This window comes from Sorex araneus, chromosome X (assembly GCF_027595985.1).
Source record: "Sorex araneus isolate mSorAra2 chromosome X, mSorAra2.pri, whole genome shotgun sequence".
NCBI classification, from domain to species: domain Eukaryota; kingdom Metazoa; phylum Chordata; class Mammalia; order Eulipotyphla; family Soricidae; genus Sorex; species Sorex araneus.
The window spans coordinates 172,319,696-172,343,656 of record NC_073313.1 but is presented as its reverse complement, the minus strand read 5'-3'; the positions used below and the strand labels follow the sequence as shown (position 1 = coordinate 172,343,656).

The 23,961-nt window shown below is 40.5% G+C and overlaps 1 protein-coding gene across 1 annotated transcript in view; it reads right to left on the bottom strand.

Annotated features, from left to right (window-relative positions):
• ZRANB3 (zinc finger RANBP2-type containing 3) overlaps positions 1-23,961 on the bottom strand; it is a 200,159-nt gene that overhangs the window by 53,162 nt on the left and 123,036 nt on the right. Inside the window, exons 9-12 of the mRNA XM_055122825.1 lie at positions 19,015-19,134; positions 18,651-18,770; positions 14,533-14,712; positions 12,073-12,225 (exon numbers count right to left, since the gene is read on the bottom strand). Coding sequence (XP_054978800.1) covers positions 12,073-12,225; positions 14,533-14,712; positions 18,651-18,770; positions 19,015-19,134 — 573 coding nt within the window. The remainder of the gene's footprint in view (positions 1-12,072; positions 12,226-14,532; positions 14,713-18,650; positions 18,771-19,014; positions 19,135-23,961) is intronic.

The following is a 23,961-nucleotide window of genomic DNA, read 5'->3' as shown; positions in this document are numbered from 1 at the left end:
AGGACTAACCCCTGGTTCTTTGCTCAGGGTCCACTCTTGTGCATGGGGGATGATATGTAATATCAGGGATCAAACCCACTGGCTGTGTGCAAGGCAAGCACCTTCCCTGCTGCACTATCTCTCCGGCCCATTTCTTAATATTTTGAGAAAGAAATATATCACCACCAACTCCGCATGCAGACATCAGCAGGGATTTTGGACGTGTCTGGTCAAAAAAAGAAAGTAACTTTTGGGGGCCAGAATGGTAGTACAGTGAGTAGGGCATTTACCTTACACACAACTGACCTAGGTTTGATTTCTGGTGTCCCATATGATCCCCCGAGCACTGCCAGAATTAATTCCTGAGTGCAGAGCCAAAAGTAACCCCTGAGCATTGCCAGATGTGACCCAAAAAGCATAAAAAAAAAAAATTTGGAGACATAGATACTAAACATGAATGGAAAACTCCTACCTCTGTAAATTGCTGATAAGTTATTTGCTTTTGTCTTTATTTAAAAATTAACTTTTTATAAAATGAAAGTGAAGCTGCTGAGAAAGTATCTGAGAAAAAAGGTGGTAAGGAAGAGTTGGAAACAAACTGTTACCCAGATGAACATTTTCTAAATCATACTAGATTTGTCAATAATAAGAGTCCCAAGGTCGAGAAATAAGACAGCGGATAAGGAACTTGCCTTGCACATGACCAACCCAGTTTGACCCCTGCTACCTGGTTTGGTTCTCGAGCCCTGCCAGGAATAATCCCTTAACTCTGAATCAAGATTTAACTCTTGAGTCACGCTGCCAGGTGTGTGTGGTTGCTCCTAAAGCTTGGGGGGCTACAACCTCTGGGGACTGATCTGGGTCTCCCCCAGACAAAGCATGCACATTTTATCCGATGGAGATACCTTGTTGGTCCCTGACTTTATTCATGTTTCTAGCATTTTCTAGCGATAAAGATAAGGACAAACTCAGACAAAATATTTTTATGGCTCATAAAGCTTTGTTACTTAACTGCAACATTAAGCTATACAGTCCTTTGTAACAACAATAATGCCATTTCAGGAGACATGATAGAAACAACTAATTGACACATGCCCTAATTCATCACAACTATTTTGTCCTTGCAAAGAAATAACTATGATAAGTGATCCTTTTAGTGGATGATAAATTAGGGACTTAAATGTAGCTGTTTCTGAATAAGAGAAGTGATTTAAGCTTAAAGCAGTTTTTCACAAGGCTTATGGGGAACAAAACAGCCTTTAGTCAATATGTTCATGTTGTAAGAAGTTCAGCAGATAGAAGAACATATTCCTCCCTTCAGCTATATAGCTGATACACAGTTATTGCAGTCTTTTGTTCAATATTGTTTTCTAAAAACTAAAGGAAATAGATTGCTTTTGGTGAGACATGCTGAAAATAAAAACTTCAAAATGCTTAAGGTGGCAAAAATGTGTGTTTTTAATCTTACAGGTTCAGGGAACTAATACACTTGCTCCATTTTGGACCATGGTAAACTACTGCTTTTTGGAGACAAATCCCCTGGCTATGATGATAGGATTAAAACTCAGTTATTAGAACTGAAGGGAAGGAAATCTAGTGAAACTCATAAAGAACAATAAAGCACTTCAAAGCCCGGTGCTGTTCCAGGGTAGCACACAACACCAACAAAGCGTTGGTGTGGGGTTTAATAGTCTTGGATCAAAGGGGCGACTCTGGTAAGAATCATTACTGCCTCCTGTAATCTGTCTCTCACTCCTAAAAGAATTAACAAAACTCTGTGTTACAAATGGGTAGTCGGGGCATCTTGCTGCCTCTGAAGAGCAGCTGATTGATGATTGGAACTGGAACTAAATAGCCTTTGCTAACAGTTATAAACAAGCCAGAGGCTGTAGACTGAGAGAAGAAGGGTCTTTCATCACCTAACTAAAAATTTAATTCTCCTAAAAAAGAAAGAAGCAAATTTCTTAGATTTACAAAATGTCCTTTCTCATTCCACACAGTTAAATAAAATTTTGACAGTGAACCATTCTTATTCATTTTCCTTTTTTTAAGGTACAACAACAAGAGAAATAGCACAGGGTTAAGGCACTTGCCTATAGAGGAGCGTGGTTTGATCCCTTGTACAGTGTATGGTCCTCTGACCACCTCCAGCAGTGACCTCTGACCATGGAACCAGGAGTAAGACCTGAGTACTGATGGGTGTGACAACTAACGTCTTTCGTTGGAATATCTCTCTTCTAACAAAGATAATTAGGATTGGAAGCAACAGCACAGCACATAGGGCATTTGCTGACCCGGGTTTGATTCCTCCATCCCTCTCACAAAGCCCAGCAAGCTACTGAGAGTATCCCGCCCACATGGCATATTTGATATGCCAAAAACAGTAACAACAAATCTCAAAATGGAGACGTTACTGGTGCCCACTCGAGCATATTGATGAACAACAGGATGACAGTATTGCAGCAGAATATATATAACTGAATGTACACATCACTAGACTGTGACTAAGTCCGTCATTGCTTAAGTCTCATCATCTCTCTTTAAAGCTCGAGACCTGTCTGCATATCAGTTGAGTGGTTCAGAGAACTCTCAACTCAAGAGATCCAAATAAACTCACTGAAAAAAAAAATGGAGTCATACTCAGCAGCAACTGTGGGCAACCAGGACCACTCCAGGCAGTTGGGTTCTGAGGAAGTGTTGGAAAACAGTCAGTATTGGAGGTGGAATGTGCTAAACATGTGCTGTACCTCTCAGGCCCCACACTCTGGGCTCCTGGAAGAGTTCAACTTTGCCCTGCAGTGAGCTGCTACTTCTAGCACCATTGCCCCACTCTTCACTGCTGACCAAATTAGTTAACTACAAAGTCCTCTGCTATGAGTTCTCCCCCTTGACACCACACTGCATCACCTCTGAGCACTTAGTTTGTGCCCTCCTTGGTTATCTGCATGCTTTGGTTGTGACAGTTCCCTTAAATTTCTCCGGAGCCCTGTGTTCTTCCCTATACACTGATGAGGCAAATTCCACCCAGGTTGTTGATTCTACCTCTGCAATATCTGGAATTTTTCATTCCCTTTCATGATCACACCTGCTGTTAGGGATTCAGGGTGAAGGTTAGTGTCCCAATTCTCACATGAGAATCCTGATATTTAAGAAGTCCTCTACCAGGTAACAGTTTTCTGAGTAAAAAGGAGCTCACACCAGCAAGGCTTTGTTAATAGGCCTGCAAGTAAGTGCTCAAGAACACCAAATAATTTTGTGGTGAAAGATATACTAAAGACACTGGCTGAACCCAAGGTTATCATGGGACCTTCCACATGTCACCCTAAGTCTAGCTGTTCTCTCTGGGCCCAGCCAAGGCAGCATGCCCAGTATGGCCCTTCCACATTCTCAGACTCTGAAAAGTCAGATTAACATCATTCTTCCGGGGGAAAGAGGAAAAAGCCCATCATGTTATTTTTTCCCTCGTTTTCTTTTTACTTTGAATGAATGTCATTTTTGAGGGGGGGGGGGAAGAGGGCCAGAGATAGTACAGCATGTAGGACACTTGCCTGGCATATAGACAATTTGGGTTCAATCCCTGGCACCACATAGGTCCCACGAGCCTGCCAGGAATGATCCCTGAGTGCAGAACCGGGAGTAAGCCCCGAGCACCATCGGGTGTGACAAAAATAAAGAGAGAGAGAGAGAGAGAGAGAGAGAGAGAGAGAGAGAGAGAGAGAGAGAGAGAGAGAGAGAGAGAGAGAGAGAGAGAGAGAGAGAGAGAGAAGTGAAAAACCTAAAATTCCTTCCCACAGGCTGAAACTAATGAGGGAGGACAGAGATAACCCTTCACAATATCTCTGTCTCCTCCCCCCTGCATTCATTTCCCACTGCTACTGGGATTATCTTCTGAAAACAGAAACCAAATCAAGTCACTCATCTGCTTAAAAGCCCCAAAAGTCACTACACCATATCAAGGATAAAGTCCAGTTTCTCAGTGGGGTATGGGTGGCTCCTCTCTGGCTGATCAAGACCACAATGTGATGCTTCTCTCCAACGACTCACTTCGTGAAACGGATTCACGCACAATTCCTACTCCCAGAACTGAGACTGCTTTCTTCCGAACACGGCATTCCTCTGCCTGAACTAGCACCCGTTCCCTTTAGACTTACCCTTTAAAAATGCAGCTCAGGGGGCTGGATCGGTAGCACAGTGGGTAGGGCGTTTGCCTTGCACGCGGCCGACCCGGGTTCGATTCCCAGCATCCCATATGGTCCCCCGAGCACCGCCAGGGGTGATTTCTGAGTGCAGAGCCAGGAGTAACCCCTGAGCATCGTCGGGTGTGACCCCAAAAAGAAAAAAAAATGCAGCTCAGATGTTTTCTGATGGAAAATTCCCAAGAGCTTGAGGGGAAATTTCCAACATCCTATGTACTTTTTATTCAGCTTTTTTGTTCCCAGAGCCTGTCTTTCTGTTTTCAATGTATCAAATTGCGTGTTCTATATTAAAATGCTTTGTTTAGGGCCAAAGAGATAGCATTGTGGGCAAGGCACTTGCCTTGCACATGGCTGACCTGGGTTTGACTGCCTGCACACAATATTGTCCTTTGAGCCTTGCCAGGAGTGATCCTTGAGCAGAGAGCCAGGATGTTGGGTGTGACTCCCCACTCCCCACCGCCCTTTTGAAAGTTCATAGTTCAGTAATTTTTAGAACGTTAGGAGTTATGCAACACTTTTAAGCAATCACTCCCCATCTCTCCCAAGTTGCTGACAATTAAGAATCTACCTAAATTTCTATAAATTTTATATTTCCATTCCTATGGGTTAATTCATTGACATAGAATCAGGCAATAAGTAGCCTTTTGTATCTGGCTTCTTTCACTTACAATAATGTTTTTAGAGTTCATCTATGTTGTAGCAATTTCTTTGTTTCTTATGGCAGGATAATATTCTATAATATGCATATATCACATTTTTTCATTGATTCATCAACTGATAGACATTTGGATGGTTCGATTTTTGGGCTATTATGAGTAACACTTCTATTAAATTCAAGTACATATCTTTGTATGGGCATATATATGCATTTTTTGTTTGTCTATTCTTTTTTTTTGGTGGTGGTGGGGTCACACCTGACTGTGCTCAGGGCTTACTCCTGGCTCTGAGCTCAGAGATCACTCCTAGTGGGCTGGAGGGGACCAGAGATACTGGATATTGAACCCAGTATCAACCACGAACAAGGCAAACACCCTACCCGCTGTACTACTGCTCCAGTCCCAAGGGCATCCCCTTAATAGTGGGGCATATGCGAACTCTGTTTTTAATGATTTAAGGAAATATCTAACACTTTTGTCAAAGTGACTGCAGCATTTTACATCCCATTTTATATCTCAGCACTGTAGTACTCCAATTTCTCCACATCTTTAATAGTACTTGTCTTTCATTTTCATCATTCTACTGGGTATCAAATTGGGTATAAATGCATTAGTTTTGCATTTCAGGTAATCATAACTATAGATACAGTGATCTTTGAATATCCTGTTTGTATTACACATACCATAAATGCTGGCAAATCATTACACACCAAGTTGAAGTGTATCAAGTTCTATTCATTGTACAAATAACTGAAGGCCCACAATGTGTGAAATCTAATGCACCTAGTATTTGGCAAGGTTACATAGGCAGACTTTGTGAGGATAAGCCTAGTTTTAAAATTCTAGATCTTTCACTTACTGGTTGTATGGATAGCACAGCAGGTAGGGCGTTTGCCTTGCACACGGCCGACCTGGGTTCGATTTCTCCATCCCTCTCAGAGAGCCTGGCAAGCTATCGAGAGTATCTCGCCTGCATGAAAGAGCCTGGAAGGCTCCCCGTGGCATATTCGATATGCCAAAAATAGTAACAACAAGTCTCACATTGGAGACAGTACTGGTGCCTGTTTGAGCAAATCCATGAACAATGGGACGCCAGTGCTACAGTTTGTATGAAATGGGGCAGTTTAATTTCAGGCCTTTACTGGGACATGACAACAGTATTTGTCTTGTAATGTGACTATTTTTAGGGTAAGCAAAATCACTAGTATTAAGTGTCTATGTCTACACAAACACAACTCAATACATGTCAATTACTATTACTGAGTGACTTGAAGCTATGCAGGCCAACAAGGTGCCTAACCATAGTGGAATGAGAAGATACGATAGGTATGATTTGTGTCTCTTTCCATAATAACGAGGATACTCAGAGAATTATTTTTACTATTCTTATTCATACTATTACGATGTTATGAAGACTACATATTTTTCAGAGTGGCTGAACTGTAAAATACATACTATGTAAATATTTTAATTCAGGATGTGCTCACTTTAAGAAACAGTGCTCTAGCACATTCAGAAACAAGAGAATTTAGGCAGGAAGATATAGATGAATGCCAGAGCTCCTACAGCCAATCTTCCTTATGCTGCTACCATTTTTTTTCAACCAGAAACTATATAGGAAAAGTTGCTTTTTATATGCAAGAGCCAATTTTTTATTTGTACTTTTCAGCTTACAGCAAAATAAACATTTCTTACAATGCTGGCATTTAATAAAAAATGCAAAGCTTGTTTTAAATTTTAAGGGCATATGTTAAAATTTCATAATTGTGTTCAACTGTCCCCTCCCAACCATACATCATCTTCTGCAGCAGACCAACAACCATCTGATATGTATGTATGTATGTATATTTAATACAAATGTGGGTACTTGAAATGTAATTTGTCTCCAAGGAAGGTGCTCCAGAAGGCCTGTGGACAGCATACAGGGACCTTCAGGTTATACTAGAGAAAGGCTTTTCTGTGAGCCAGGTGGAAGGCGCCACCCAGGTGTTGAAGCCACAGAAAGGGAGGTTAGGCTACCAGGGAGAGGTTAAGAAGGAGAAAGACAAACTGAAGACACTAAACTTTGAGCCCTTAAAATGAAAACAATTGTTAAGAGAAGGCAGAGACCACAACGCAGGAGAATTTTAGAACCAGAGATCTGTTTTAAAATGGAAAGAGAGGGGCTGGAGCAATATCACAGCAGGTAGGGCGTTTGCCTTGCATGCGACCAACCCGGGTTCGATTCCCAGCATCCCACATGGTCCCCTGAGCAACGCCAAGAGTAATTCCTGAGTGCAAAGCCAGGAGTGACCCCTGCGCTTTACTGGGGGTGACCCAAAAAGAAAAAAAAAAGGAAAGAGAAGGGCTAGAGCAATAGCACAGCGGGTAGGGCATTTGCCTTGCATGCAGCCGACCTGGGTTCAATTCCCAGCATCCCATATGGTCCCCTGAGCACCGCCAGGAGAAATTTCTGAATGCATCAGCCATGAGTAACCTGTGTGCATCGCCGGGTGTGACCCAAAAAGAAAAAAAATCAAAAACAAAATGGAAAGAGAAATACTGTCAAAAGTAATAAAATGGAAGGCACTCTGGCCTAATGAAATCTGAAGAAAGAGAATGAGCATCTCTTCCTTGGGAAAGTTTCTGTTCATTTCTTCACCCCATTTTCTGATGGGTTTGGATTTTTTTTCTTATACAAATGGCCAAAAGGCACATGAAAAAGTGCTGTACATCACTAATCATCAGGGAGATGCAGATCAAAACAACCATGAGAGGGGCTGGAGTGATAGCACAGTGGGTAGGGCGTTTGCCTTGCACGCGGCCGACCCGGGTTCGAATCCCAGCATCCCATATGGTCCCCTGAGCACCGCCAGGGGTAATTCCTGAGTGCATGAGCCAGGAATGACCCCTGTGCATTGCCGGGGTGTGACCCAAAAAGCAATAAATAAATAAATAAAATTATTAAAACAAAACAAAACAAAAAACAACCATGAGATACCACCTCACACCACAGAGACTGGCACACATCCAAAAGAACAAAAGCAACCGCTGTTGGAGAGGATGTGGTGAGAAAGGGACCCTTCTACACTGCTGGTGGGAATGCCTTCTGGAAAACAATATGGACGCTTCTCAAATAATTAGAAATTGAGCATCCATTTGACCCAGCAATACCACTACTGGGAATATACCCCGAAGAAGCCAAAAAGTATAGTCGATATGACATCTGCTCTTATATGTTCATCGCAACACTGTTTACAATAACCACAATCTGGAAAAAAACCCGAGTGCCCGAGAACAGATGACTGGTTAAAGAAACTCTGGTACATCTATACAATGGAATACTATGCAGCTGTTAGAAAAAAATGAAGTCATGACCTTTGCATAAAAGTGGATCAACATGGAAAGTATCATGCTAAGTGAAATGAGTCAGAAAGAGAGAGACAGACATAGAAAGATTGCACTCATCTGTGGAATATAAAATAACAGAATAGGAGACTAATATCAAAGAATAGTAGAAATAAGTACCAGTAGGTTGGCTCCATGGCTTGGAAGCTGGTCTCACTCGCTGGGGAAAAAGGCAGCTCAAATAGAGAAGGGAACACCAAGTAAAATGTGGTTGGAGATCCCACTCGGGAAGGGAGATGTGTGCTGAAAGTAGACTAGAGACTGAACACAATGGCCACTCAATACCCCTACTGCAAACCACAGCACCCAATTGGAGAAAGAGAGAGATCAAAAGGGAATACCCTGCCACAGAGGCAGGGTGGGGTGGGGGGAGATGGGATTGAGGGGGGAGGGATATTGGGTTTATTGGTGGAGGAGAATGGGCACTGGTGGAGGGATATGTTTGCGAACATTGTATGAGGGAAAAGCAAGTTCTAAATTGTGTGACTCTGTATCTGTACCCTCATGGTGATTCACTAATTAAAGAATAAAATTAAAAAATAAATAAATAAATCAATAAAAAGAAAATAAATAAAATAGTGTTAGACTCACAAAAAAAAAAAAAGAAAGAAAGAGACTGAGCAAACAGACTTGACACAAGCAGGTGCTAGATTTGTTACCCAAACCATATGCATCTTTATTTTTGCTCACCTATGGGACCAAATGATGTGTTGATTATCCATTTGGGACTGAAAGTGAATGGGTTCTGAGGCTCTTAAGAAATAGCAGTTAAGGGACAGCAGCAAAAAAGAAAAAGAAAAACAGCCAAGGAGAGAAGGAAGGAAGAATTCATTTGAATCCTCCACTCAATCTCTTTCATCTTTCATTCAGAAACAGCTTCTAATCCTTTAATGCTAGTATAGACTACTCCATACCTTCATCTCCTTCTAACATAGAAGACCTATTTTACCCTTAAATGGAAGCCACTACAGGGAAATAAAAACTCAATACCAAAAGAGTACTTGGATGTTATGTATTTTCTGAGGTAGGGGGAAATAAAAGGAAAAAGCTTGAAAACCATTCTCTCAGGAAGGACTGGTACTTAAGAAAAGCCAAATGAACTAGGAAAGGCATCTTTTTTTGTGGAAGTGGATTTTTTTCCCTCTTTGTTAGATTTGGGCTTTAATTTGGGCTACTTTCCATAAAACATAAATATATCTAGCATGAGTAAGAACACAATGACTCATACATCTGTGTGGATGAATCCCATCAGGGTGCTATTCTACTACTTAACAACAGCCATCAAGACAGTGCTCAGCATCCCTATGCTATGCTGGATACAAAGGAAATCTAGAAGTGCTCTAGCGGAGGGGTGAGGGAGCGGAATGAAGGGAGTGGAATGAAGGAAGTGGCTATTTATCTAACACGACCCAAATACTTAACAACCAACCTATTCACACTGAAATATAGTGGTAGAGTACCAGCCTTGTTTCCAGGTATTTTTATTTTTAGTTAGCTGAATTATATGACAGAACTCCAACTAAGAAAGGAGGGAGATAAAAGATAATGCAACTCTGAAGTTGCAATGCCAGAGTAGGAAGAAAGCATGTAGACTAAAACTGGAAGACAATTTTATCCATGATAAATTTCTCTCGCTTATCTCCTCTTCCTTCCTCACCATCCGCCTATTTATCTCCAGAACCCACAACCACACTAATGTTGGGCTCTGGGTCAATGGACTTCCCCAAATCTACATGCTACAAGTCAATTCACCCTCAATCCAAGTCAGGCAACTTCGGTCAATAGTTGACCAAAGTGACTGTTTTCTCGAAGTTCTTTATAGAGTTCCTCGCATTCTGAATGTTCTAGATTGGTAGGTTGGAGAGACTACAGGGAGCAAGGGACAAAGAGCAACGGGGTCTCCTGACTTTCTACCCTCAGTGTACTCCCTGTGGCACAGAGGTTCGCTCTCTGCTCCCTCGGCACCTCTTCTCTGAGTCTCTCAGTCTCCCCTTTCTCGGGCTGGGTTATGTGCTGACTAACACGTACTCTGTCCTTCTCACAATGGAAGGTCCTTCCTTCCCACTCCAGGCTCTAACCTTCAGCAGCAGGGGACTGAGATAGAGAGTAAATGAACACTGCAAAATGCTGACCCTACAAGAAAACTCGCAAGCTGTTAAGGCCATCCAATTAGAACTGCTACCAACTTTTAGTTACACAAAATTTTGATGACAATTGGGAAAGTTGGTTAATTTGGTAAAGTTTAATCAACAAAAGAGAAAATACATGAGAAATGCTAAATGTAGGAAATTATTTTTAGAGATTTTCTTTTAAAGGATCTGAAAGAAATCATTATTCACTGAAGAATGTTTATAAGGAAAACTAAAATTCATTAGGATCTTTCAACTATTTAACATTTTTTAAAAATGCTTGAAGCTGGAGGTATAAAGACAAAGAGGTGGGTGACAAGTCCACCTATGCTTATTCAGAGATTCCCAAGCAGTGCTCAGGGGGCCCAGGGATCACTCTCAATGGCCTAGAATGTCTCGGGGCCACCAGGATCATCCAATGATACCACTGAATGATGGTATCACTCATCAGAACAAAAACCCTGGGGGTCTTATTTATCAGAAATGAAGCCCTGGCCCTCTGTATGATGAGCATGTACTCCAGTCCTTCAAACTAAATCATTTAGTTAAAGGTTTTGAAAGAAGGACAGTCACTTGATTTCAAATATCATGCCACATACTGAAATTATGTGCATGAGAAACCATCATTAACAATACTGCAAATCACAGAGCCTGAACAAAAAGTATCAGAATAAAAAATTGAATTAATAAATTAGCATAACCAAATGATATTTGCATTTCTATGTTCATTGCGGCACTGTTTACAAAAGCCACAATCTGGAAAAAACCGGAGTGCCCAAAGAGAGATGACTGGTTAAAGAAACTCTGGTACATCTACACAATGGAATACTATGCAGCTGTTAGAAAACACGAAGTCATGAAATTTGCATATTAAGTGGATCAACATGTAAAGTATCATGTTGAGTGAAATGAGTCAGAAAGAAAGAGACAGACATAGAAAGACTGCACTTGTATGTGGAATATAAAGTAGCAGAGAGAGGCTAGAGCAATAGCACAGTGGGTAGGGCGTTTGCCTTGCGCGCGGCCGACCCGGGTTGGATTCCCAGCATCCCATATGGTCCCCTGAGCACCACCAGAAGTAATTCCTGAGTGCAAAGCCAGGAGTAACCCCTGTGTATCGCCAGGTGTGACCCAAAAAGCCAAAATAATAATAATAATAATAATAAAATAAATAAAAAATAATAATAAAAAAAAGGTTCTTTTAAAAAAAAATAAACAACGTAGCAGAGAGGTACGAGCTAGCAATGATGGAACTTCTGGCAGAAATTCCTCTGGACTTAGTTACTAAAATGCTAAAATACAGAAATCTAGAACCTTGTAGCCGCTATTGTGGCCACACGGCCTCATATCTCTTCATTCTCAGCAATGGAAAACAAATTATCAAATGCTTCCTTTCCAGCAGGTCCGACTCTAGGGGGAAAACTCTAAACAATAATAGTGAGTTTTTTGTTTGAACGTAATCAGAGTAAAGAGAAAGTAAAGTGAAATTTATCAGCTACACAGGCGGGGTGGGCGGCTGGGGGGCTGGGGGGAGGTTTACCGTGGTTCTTGGTGGTGGAATATGTGCACTGGTGAAGGGATGGGTGTTCGAGCATTATGTAACTGAGACTTAAGCCTGAAAGCGTTGTAACTTTCCACATGGTGAATCAATAAAAAAAAAGAAAGAAAAAAGCCAAAACTATGGTCTCAGGGGGTTAGAGAAAAGAGAAAGCCATATAATCTTACATGAGTGAGCAAAATTTCATTCCTGAACTCTTCAGAACTTTCACTTGGAGTCCAGGCTTCGGCAAACTGCAGGAAATCCCATTTTCCCTTATCATCTTCCTTCGCCTGTATTTGCTCCTTCCTCCCATTCAGGGTTCTCCCGGTGACTAGAGTCTGCAACATGGAAATGTCTATGAATTTATAACAGTGAACTTCATAACATTTACTAAACAGACATTTGGTTTATATTTAAGTAGAATGAAATCCACTGAAGAAAATCTTATTTTAGCATATTATAGATTTTAGTAATATTATTAAAAATTACAATAAAGTTACCAAGTCAATGATTGCTGTTGTTAAAGAGGTAAAGGTGTGATGAGAAAAGTCATATAAGTTGCTTTTCTCGGGGCTGGAGAGATAGCACGGGGCTGACCCGGGTTCGATTCCCAGCATCCCATATGGTCCCCCAAGCACCGCCAGGGGTCATTCCTGAGTGCAGAGCCAGGAGTAACCCCTGAGCATCGCCGGGTGTGACCCAAAAAGAAAAAAAAAAAGTTGCTTTTCTCATAAAAAGAAACTTTTATTATGGGGTCCAGAGAGATAGTACAGGGGTTAAAGATTCTTCTCCTTCTCAGTCAGAGATCGGCAACCTTCCCCCATCTTCCTCTTCTTCCTGGAGCCAGCAGTCACAACTATGAACTGCCTCTGGCTGGCACCAAATAAGCTTATTAAACGGTCACAATCCAGAAACTCAAATAAATCTCGAAAGAGATCAACAAGCTACATAGATGCTTCTAGACCCCAAGGTCGCCACCAGTTAAAAACTTAACTCCATTTTTGTTGAAATATTGAATGTAATCAAAGTAACGAGAAAGTAAAGTGAAATTTATCAGCTACACAGGCGGGGTGGGGGGCTGGGGAGGTGTGGGGGGAGGTTTACTGTGGTTCTTGGTGGTAGAATATGTGCACTGGTGAATGGATGGGTGATTGAGCATTGTGTAACTGAGCCTTAAGCCTGAAAGCTTTGTAACTTTCCACATGGTGATTCAATTAAAAAAAAAAAAAAAAGCTTAACTCCAGCTTTATCCACCCCATTCAAATTTCAGAATTCCTAGAGTGGCATATCAAACCCTACACATACCAGGAGTAGCAAACCACACTGGATGGGATGTAGAAGTCAACCAATCTCATTTAAGAAAATATCAACACACAAGGGCTGGAGCGATAGCACAGAGGTTGGGCTTTTGCCTTTCACGCGGCCAACCCATGTTTGATTCCTCCACCCCTCTCGGAGAGCCCAGAAAGCTACCCATGCATATTGGATATGCCAAAAACAGTAACAATAAGTCTCTCAATGAGAGATGTTACTGGTGCCCGCTCGAACAAATCAATGAGCAACGGGATGACAGTGACAACACACAAGGCTTAACCTGTAACACGTTAGTAATCTCTTATACAAGTTCTTAATGGTTTTAGGGTGAGATACAACAATCTTCACACATTTTCTTCTAAAGAAACATTTTTTGATCATTTTTGTGAATTATTCATAACAAGTAGCACTACACTGTAGCACTGTTGTCCCGTTGTTCATTGATTTGCTCAAGCAGGACATCTCCATTGTGAGACTTGTTGCTACTGTTTTAGTGGCAGCTTGCTAGCTTGCCGGGCTCTCTGAGAGGGATGTAGGAATCAAGCCCAGGTCAGCTGTGTGCAAGGTAAACACCCTACCCTCATGCTATTTTCCCAGTACCTCAATAAAAAAGATATTTAAAAAAAAGACGTTTGCCTTGCATGTAGTCAACCCTGGTTCAAACCCTGACACCAAATATGGTCCTCTAAGCACTTGTAGGCATACCTCTGAGTACCAAGCCAGGAGTGGCCTAATAGCATTGTGGGGTCTGGTCTAACAAAAATAAATTTTATTCTGATATTAATGAACTGAAACGGAAGCTATATCTGATTGGCCATTTTAAATATCTATCAGTGCTTGAAAAACCTCCTCAAACCTCAAATTTTTCACAAACATTCTTCAAGTTGGGGAGAAAACAGTTGAGGGGACAGAGAAAACATCACTTCCCTTACAGCTTGTAGAATCTGAATACTGACTATTCTCTGTGAAATATTAGCTGAGAACTCAGGAATCCCTTGAAAAAAGGGTTTAGTCTTTATATATTACAAAAACATCTTAGGATTCTCGACAGCTAGACCCCTCCTACTCTCAACCCTTCCTATCTAGTCTTTGAAATGAGGAAAGGGCTAAAAACCCATCAAGAACACATGCAAATACACTCCTCTCTCATCTCACAGAGAACAGCAGGTAGAGTGCTACCAATTGAAGCCTTTGGAGAACTTGTTCTCTATTAACTCAATACCTTAGTGTTACCTACTTAGAAGTATCCTCTGCCTAAAACTCAACTTTTTAGTTCATGTCAGTTATGATCACAATGAGTAACAGTAAGTTGGCTTAAATTCAAACTTTACCTTGCGATTCAACATTCCCCACATAAGGGTGTCTAAAGTACCATTTGCAATCAGGTAGTGAATATTCACGGAACTGCACTGTCCAATTCGATGAGCACGGTCCTCCGCCTGTGTTATATGTCCAGGGTCCCAGTACAACTCAGCAAAAACAACATGAGTTGCAGCAGTAAATGTCAAACCCTAATTAAAATAAAGCAAGAAAACTGAGATGCAAATAGACCAATAATATTACATAAAGCTATATAAAATTTTTTGAATATGTTAAATGGACAGAAGGACACTGAAAGACTGAAAAAATAAGTTTTACATTTAAGTCAAACTAGCACTGTCGCACTGTCATTCCATTGTTCATCAATTTGCTTGAGCGGGCACCAGTAACATCTCCATTATGAGACTTGCTGATACTGTTTTTTTTTTTTTTCTGCTTTTTGGGTCACACCCAGCGATGCTCAGGGGTTACTCCTGGCTTTGCACTCAGGAACTACTCCTGGCGGTGCTTGGGGGACCATATGGGATGCTGGGGATCGAACCCGGGTCGGCCGCGTGCAAGGCAAACGCCCTACCCGCTGTGCTATCGCTCCGGCCCCGCTGATACTGTTTTTGGCATATCGAATATGCCATGGGTAGCTTGCCAGGCTCTGCCATGCTGGTGGGATATTCTCGGTAGCTTGCCGGGTTCTCTGAGAGGGGTGGAGGAATCAAACCCGGGTCGGCCCTGTGCAAGGCAAACGCCCTACCCACTGTGCTATAATTCATAAAAGGCAAATGAAACCTGCTTATTTGCAAAATAGCCAGGTGAAATACAAAACATGCATTTAAAAAAGTATTTTAATGGCTGGAGAGATACTATAGCGGGTAGGGTTATACCTCCCTTACTATCTATAGCAAGGAAGAAATCTATCTATTCAATCCCTATTCCTTAAGCATCACTAGGCAGGAGTGATCCCTGAACACAGAGCCAGGTGTAAACTCTAGGCACTTCTGGGTGTGGCCTCCCAAACCAAATAAATGAATAAATAAAAATAAATAAAAATATCTCAATGCTGCAAAAGTCAACTTGACAGATATAAACATTTTAAAAACTCACTATGTTCTGATGAAGTCTAATAAAGTACATTATAAGTGAGAATACAATTTCTAACACATGGTATCCATAGCAACTATGCAGAATTCAATGGCACCTTTATTCATTTAATTTATCCTGCTATTTCATGAAAGCAAGATTGTCTTGACTCTGGCCCCAATCTTTCCATTAAAGTTCTTGCTACCCAACAAGGACCCAAAAGTTGACTTTGTTATAGCCAAGTACAAATAACACAAGGACATTTTTTGCACACCTGCATTACAATGGTATAAAACAGTGCAACATTATATGGATGAACTAAGTTCTGTTTAATGAACAACAAATGAAAAAAATGCCAACTCTCCCCAAAATAAAACCGTCACTGTCACTGTCATCCCATTGTTCATTATTTGCTCGAGCGGGCACCAGTAATGTTTCCATTTGTCCCAGCCCTGAGATTTTAGCAGCCTCTCCTTATTCGTCTTTTCTAATGATTGGAGGCTCGTTCAGGTCAGGGGAATGAGACCTGTTATTGTTACTGTTTTTGGCATATCGAACACGCCATGGGGAGCTTGCCAGGCTCTTCTGTGTGGGCAGGATACTCTCGGTAGCTTGCTGGGCTCTCTGAGAGGGATGGAGAATGTGTATCAGAGAATACAAGCAAGTATGTTAAAAACCAACACATGTGTGCTGCTTTAGGCACATCACTTGGCTAGACTATAAGAGGTTGCCCCCAAAATAAAACATAAGTAAAAATTTGTTTTATTTTTTGTGATGTTGGAGATCAAACCCAGAGCTTTGCATAGGCAAGACATGTGTTCTATCACTTGAGCTACACTCCCAGCCTTCCATTTCTAATTTTTAGATTAAGTTAATTTTAAATTCATCTAAATTAAATTAATTTGGGGAGAGGGGTAAGGAGCTTTGAGGTCATACCCAGTGGTACTCAGAGTTACTTCTGTCAGGGGCTAGAGAGATAGTACTGTGGGGCACTTCCCCTACAAGTAGTTGACCCGGGTTTGACCCTCTCAACTTATAAAGTCCCCAAGGCTGCCAGGAGTGATACCTGACCAGAAAGCGAGGAACAAGCACCGAGAAGAGGCCGTTTCCCAGTCAAAACCACCCACCCAAACAAACAAACAAACGCACACACAGAAAAGTCACATCCGGTGGTGTTCAGGGCACCACATGCTGGGCTGCAGATCGAACAGTTCAGTCACATGCAAAGCAAGTACCTTAACCCCTGTACTATCCTTATCTCTGGCCCCTTGAGTTCTTTTAAGTAAATTCTCTATGGCTAGAATATTCTAACAAATATAGAACTCAGATTTCTTGAAGTTTCATCCAACGTGAAGTGTTAGACAATACCCTTGTTTTGGCTAGAACTTCTAATGCACTCTAGAATTTCATCATTATTCAAGTTTATGTACATCTTTCATGTACAATTAGCTAGGTGAAAATAGATCTTTGACTATAACAGATTTCAAGGTTTCTAGAAGATGCCAGATATGATAAATAATATAATATGCCAGGTGGATGCACAGCAAGATACTATATTTCTTTTACGTATGTTAAATATGCTGGCCGAAATAGTGACAATAAAAAAAAAAATTTTTTTTTGAAGGGCCAGAAAGAAATAGCTTAAAGGGCTAAGCACTGAACTTTTGCCTATGAACAGCCTGGGTTCCAGCCCTAGGAAGAGCCCCTTGAGTTCTGCTGGGAGTGATCCCAAAGAACAAAGCAGAGAGTGGCCACAAGCTTTGCCAGGTACCCACCCCCCTACATGAAACTAAACACTTTTTAAAATGTCAGTAGAGGGCTGGAGTGATAGCACAGCGGGTAGGGTGTTTGCCTTGCACGCAACCGACCCGGGTTCGATTCCCACCATCCCATATGGTCCCCTGAGCACGGCCAGGGGTAATTCCTGAGTGCAGAGCCAGGAGTGACCCCTGAGTATCGCTGGGTGTGACCCAAAAAGAAAAAAATGTCAGTAGAGGCGCATATGCTGTCTCAGCCCATGTGCTTCTTGTGCCCACGTGGCCGAGCACATGTGTCGCCCGCATCTCCCCCTTTAAGATGTGTACTTTCATGCTTTCGTGTCCAGTGCTAGGATGTGTGTAGAGTTCTCTCTAACCTTGGAGAAGCCTGAGTTCTCTCTTGAGCGCGTTATTTTCACTATTCTCTCTCCCACTTATCCCTTCCTCCTTCTCTCAGAAACCTCTAAATAAAACCTATTTACTTCAAAAATGAATAAATAAATAAAATAAAATGTCAGTAGAGAAGAAATTCAGGATTCTCTTATATAGTAAATACTTATATAGCAAATACTATTTTCACCCTCCTTCATGCCTAAACTTCTCTTAAATCCTTTGTAATATCAATACATATTCTCATAATCTCTAGCAAGACTACTTGAATAAAAGGCTACTTTGCCCCAAATTCCCTTGATGTGGCCCTGGGACTAACTGCAGACTAATGACATGTAGCAGGCCTCTCTCCAGTTACCTGCTGGATTGTAAGATATGACCAAAGGGCTCAAGTTCCCCTTTTAGACAAGAGATACTTGCTAGTGATGAAGCAGAACCCCAGAAGGACCCCAAGTCCTTGGGATGTTGTGAAACCACCCTGCTAGGCAGACATTGTCTTTGTAGCCCATTTGTGAGTCATTCTTAATTTGGGGTTTTTCATTTACTTGTACCAATTCTAATCCTAAAAAATACTTGGATGACAATAGACCTTTTCCCCCTCAAACCACTCTGCCTCACACTTATGAAATAAAACTAAGGAAAATATGTGCTCTAGGAAAGGGATTAGAAGGTCCTATGTAAATTCAGAGGAAGAAAGAAGGCAAGGGAAAAGTATTTCTGTCCTTGAAAATTTACCAAGATGATTCCTAAGTCTTGTCTTTCAAATATACTTTTTAGCACTCTCCAAAATAGAATGAATGTTTATTATAGCAGGTGATAGATATAAATCATTATAATTTTGCTTGGTTAATATCCCATTATTATCTCAAAAACACTTCATTCTCAAATTTAGATATAAAATTTATTACCTGACCAGCAGCCTGAATGCTTAGGATAGCCACACGAGTATCAGGATCCTTTTGAAACTGATTCACCAGATGTATTCTTTCAGAAGATGGAACACTTCCATCTATCCTAATGTAACGGGTCTGGCATCAAAGAAAATGGCAAAGTTAGGACTAAACTTTGTGTAATCATCTCATTTAATATATTTTATAGCTTATTTTTATGTTGACATAAGAAATATAAGTGGGTTAGAATGACAGGTTGATAGATGTTATAGAGGAAAGTTAAACACATTTCCTTGTTTTTTAAGGTGGAGGGGTGATACCTAGTGGTGCTCAAGATTCACTCCCAGTGGCTTACCAAATTTACCAAAAAAAGGTAACATACCTTGTTTTCTACGACAGCTTCTGTGCAAGCCTGCAACATGCTTAAATGGTGAGCAAAAACCAGAAATTTAAGGGTCTCGTTCTGAAGCATCATCTTAATATAATCTTTGACAGCACCTGCCTAAATAGTAAATTAGACCTAATGTTATAAAGTGCTTATTAAAATTCACATTGATTTCTCTAAATAAAGCTGAGAGGCTTTTCAAAAATCAGCATTTGAATAAACTTTTAACTACTTTAGTTTTTTGGTGACCTGATGAAGTAGGAGCTCACACTCATGTAGGGCATTAAGATGCAGGACAAGAGAGGGAAAACACTCAAAGTAAAACAAGACCAAGTCAAGAATCATAAGACTGAAAAACAGAAACAACAAAAACAGGCAAGAAAAGTTTTTCACCTGGAAGTAGATAATCAAGTAGGCTATAGCCAAGCAATGGTTGGGGATTTTCTTTTAGAAAGTAATTTTTAAAATAGCAATATAACAAATTAAGTGAAATAAAATGAAGGAGAAAACTGGAGATTTAGATTAAAAAAAAAAAACCCAACAGAAGAAAAGCATTTGGGGGTAGAAAATTTTAAAAGGGAATAAAAAGGCTAGGACAAAAGCTTAGGGATTAAGGAAAGCTGTTTCAATAATTTAGATAGCCAGCATTGAATAGTAAGTTTTCTTAGATAACATGATTAAGGAAGAGAAAAATACGATGATCTCATGAGAGAAGAGGCGCGTTTTTATCCAGGGAACATTGAACAGGATGTATCTGAGCCTTATGGCCCTGTATGGGCCACTTTGCATGTATCACCATGCCTTCAAATTCATTCACATTGAACTTGGGGAGTTCCATTTTCTTGGGGAAATAGATCACCTTGAGCTTGGCCTGCAGAGGGCCTCAATCACATGCTCCATGTTCTGCAACTTGGTACAGAGAGATGCAATGACTTGGTCAATGTGGACCTTGATCACTGTGTCCTGGGGCCTTCTAAGATCACCCTACATGCATGTTTGGAGTCTAAGAACGGGACTTGGGGACGGTGTGAGGGCAGACAAGAATGTGGAATGGGAAAGGGTGCCCCCAAGGTCACCCACAGAAGAAATGCTGCTGCCAGCAGACACAGAATCCAACAGGGAGGGAGCCAGGCTGGCTTAATAGGGTATTGATAAACACTGAAAAAAAAATCTAGGGGCCAGACTGATAGAACAATGGAGAGGGAGTTTGCCTTGTACGTGGCCAATCCGGGTTTGATTCCCATCATCCCATATAGTCCCCTGAGCAATGCCAGGAATAATTCTTGAGTGCAGAGCCAAGAGTAACCCCTGAGCATTGCTGGGTTTGACCCAAAAAGTAAAACAAACAAACAAACAAACAAACAAACAAACAAAACCTACTATGAAACTTTGATTTTTAAATGGGACAATTAAGAAGATGGAAAAAAGAAGAGATTTAACTTGTCTCTGGGATGAGAAGGTTGCAGATTAAGGACACAGGAAAGAGGAGTGAGAGAGCAAGGGGAGAAACAAAGAAGAGTAAGATAGAAAGGACATAATCCAGAAAGATCAGAAAGCTCACTTTTCTTAATTAACTTGAATATAAGAGTGAGAATCAACATGAAATGAACTAAATAAAAATAAAATTTTAGTGGTTGCATGAGTGAAATCAAAACATGAATGAAGTCCCTTAATTCTTAAAAAACCAAACCAGGGGCTGGAGAGATTGCATGTCCAGCATGTACAAGGCTCTGAATATAATTCCTAGTCCACATTCCTGCCTCAGAAAAAAACCACACCACCAGGTACTGGGAAAGCCGAGTATTGGTCCTTGTAGCCTCAGAGCCATTTGCACTACCCAGTGTGGCCTATTAATCCAAAACCAAAATGCTAGATACTTAAAAATTTTAGGAAAAGTAACAGTACACAGACCAGTCAACAGACAACATTTAATTCTACTTCCTCTAATTCTACTTCCTCTAATGTTATATTTAAATGATAGCAAATCACAGGTAGAAAGTATTTAGAGATCAACAGCAACAAAACTTTGAAGTAAAAAAGTAGATAGATGCCTGTTAACTGATTGGCCAACATTACAGTCCCTAAGTTGGCAGAATGCAAATCTGTCAGTCTGATTTACAAAGCATGTAAAAACCCTCAGGAATGAGAATGGGGGGCTGGTTAAGCAGGAAAATGTAAAGAATATTTAAGTGGTAAGTTATGTGCAACACTGATTCATATTTTCTCTCTACCCATTTCACACAATAGATGATTTCCCATCCAGAGAACTGCTGAGAAGGTAAACAGAAGCCATATAGGTGGAGGAAACCTGGATGATAGTAGGCTATCCGATAAAAAGAATGGAAGTAAAATGTACGCTAAAAAATAAATGCTGATATCTGCCTTTCACTCTCAGCCTTTTTACTCCCAGAAGTACCCACCATACCTCCCAAAGACAAATAGGCTTATAGCATCTGTATAGGGAGCAAATAAACAATTCTGTACATTTCCAGGTAAGGGAGAAAAATATTTCACAAAATTAAAAAACTACTTAAAACTTAAAATTATCTGAATACTTAACATCCATACTACAAATTGAGAAAATCTGTTTCTAAAAATTTATACCAAGCCAAATTAAAAACCAGGTATGAAAGGAGAATAAAGACATTTCAAGTATGCAGAACAAATAAATGATGATACTAAAATGGTAACACAAGTAATAATATAAATCAAGAAGAAATATATACATGGTGCTGAGGGATTCAAAATATATACTCAAAAATCATCTATAAAATAGAAACTGGCTGCTCTGGGAATTAAGATTAGGAGACTGTACTATTCTGAAATAGTTGTTTTTCTTCATAAAATTATGATCACATGTAGCACTGGTATTAGCAAAAAATATTTAAAATGAGGGTATTTCAAAATTGAAAACTACCTATATAAAAATCTTGCAAAAAATATAAAGTCATACAATTATTTCTGCAAACTCCTATATATGTACATAAATTTCCCAAACAACAGAAATTCATTACACAATTGAGACTGAAGGCTGTTAAGAACTTTGGCCTTGGATTTCAGTGCCTGAAAAAATAGAAAGGAAGCACTCTCAAAAGGAGTTATAAATTCTGAATGTGTTTCCATGGTAACAGAGCCACTTTAATAAACTGCATGTTTGCCTAAAGAGCTATATTTACTGTGATAAGCTTTTCAAAAAGTACATGTCAACTTGCCGTATTTTTTTAAGGTACTTTCATTTACCATTCACTGAAGACTTAGTATACAATCATTGCACCCCAGACTCGGATGTATTTCCTATCTCTACATAAAACTATTTCTGCCAGATTCCCCTCCCCTCCAAATGATATCACCTTCTCCCGACTCCCCATGACAATAAGAAATTACAAATGTCAAAGCTGAAGCTGTCTGCTCTCTACTTTTGATGATCCTGATTCAGGAAGGCTTCTGATTATAATATTATAAAGTTTAATTACATAAATGGAAAAAATCAGCCATGGGACTCATTATCACTAGTTTTCATAGATACACTTGATCTTTTTAGCTCAACAGTGCTCTTGCAAGGTGTACCAGCATTACCAATTTGAGAAAGTATGATGTTTCATGGTACACACACAAGGAGAACATCGTATCTCTTAATTGTCAGCAACGTAAAACATTATCAAATGGTTCCTTTTCAACAGGTCTGACTTTGGGGGGAAACTCCCAAAGAAACAGTATTAGTGAGTTATTTGTTGAAATATTGAACGTAATCAAAGTAAAGTGAAATCTACCAGCTACACAGGCGGGGCAGGGATAGGGGGGTGGGGGCGAGGTATACTGGGGCTCCTGGTGGTGGAAAATGTGCACTGGTGATGGGATGGGTGTTGAGCATTGTATAAAGCAGACTTTAAGACTGAAAGCTTTGTAACTTTCTACATGGTGATTCAATAAAAAAAAAAAGAAAAAAAAACATATGACAGGGGCTGGAGCGATAGCACAGCGGGTAGGGCGTTTGCCTTGCACGCGGCCGACCCGGGTTCTAATCCCAGCATCCCATATGGTCCCCTGAGCACCGCCAGGGGTAATTCCTGAGTGAAGAGCCAGGAGTAACCCCTGTGCATATCGCCGGGTGTGACCCAAAAAGCAAAAAAAAAAAAAAAAAAAAAAAAAAAAAAAAAAAAAAAAAACATATGACACCCTGCAGCCATTATACAAAATTCATTGACCTACACAAATGTGACCTCATCAATTTGTGGAAATTTGCTTGTTTTAGGACCTTTAATAGCACAACTACAAAGACTTGAGTTTCTAGCTTCTTTAGTTGTCAGTCTTACACCAAGTTTTCCCTCACTGAAATCTCTTTCTGTAACTGCTTCTGTGCTATTCAGTGAACAGAAAAATTCTGAAATTGAAGATTTTTGCTTGTTTCTGGACCACGCACGGCGATGCTCAGGGGTTACTCCTGGTTCTGCACCGAGGAACCATTTTTGGCAGTGCTCTGGGGACCACATAGGATCCTAGGAATTGAACGTGGGTCGGTTGTATGCAAGGCAAATGTCCTACCTGCAGTACTATCACTCTGGCCCCTTGAAGAATATTTTTTACATTTGTTCATAATCATAAAGAAATGCTCCATAAGTTAATTGTTCACTGGCAGACAAATTGTATTTTTTTTTTTAGACAAATTGTATTGTTTAGCCAGTATGGGAAGATTACTCGACTTGCTCATGGAACCTTTGCCTACTTGCAGGCTCCCTTTGTGCATCCAGGCTCTTCACTAGATTGAGTGACAATACTGTGAGCACTGCAGTGCTCTAACACCATGCAAGGCATCTGGGAATGTACTGAGAATGCAAGTGTGCTGAGAATTCCAGTCTCCTGACTTGTAGTCGCACAGCTTAAAAGAGGAGACAAATGTACATCTATGTGCCATGGTGAATATCTTGCTGCTTCTATTTACATTTT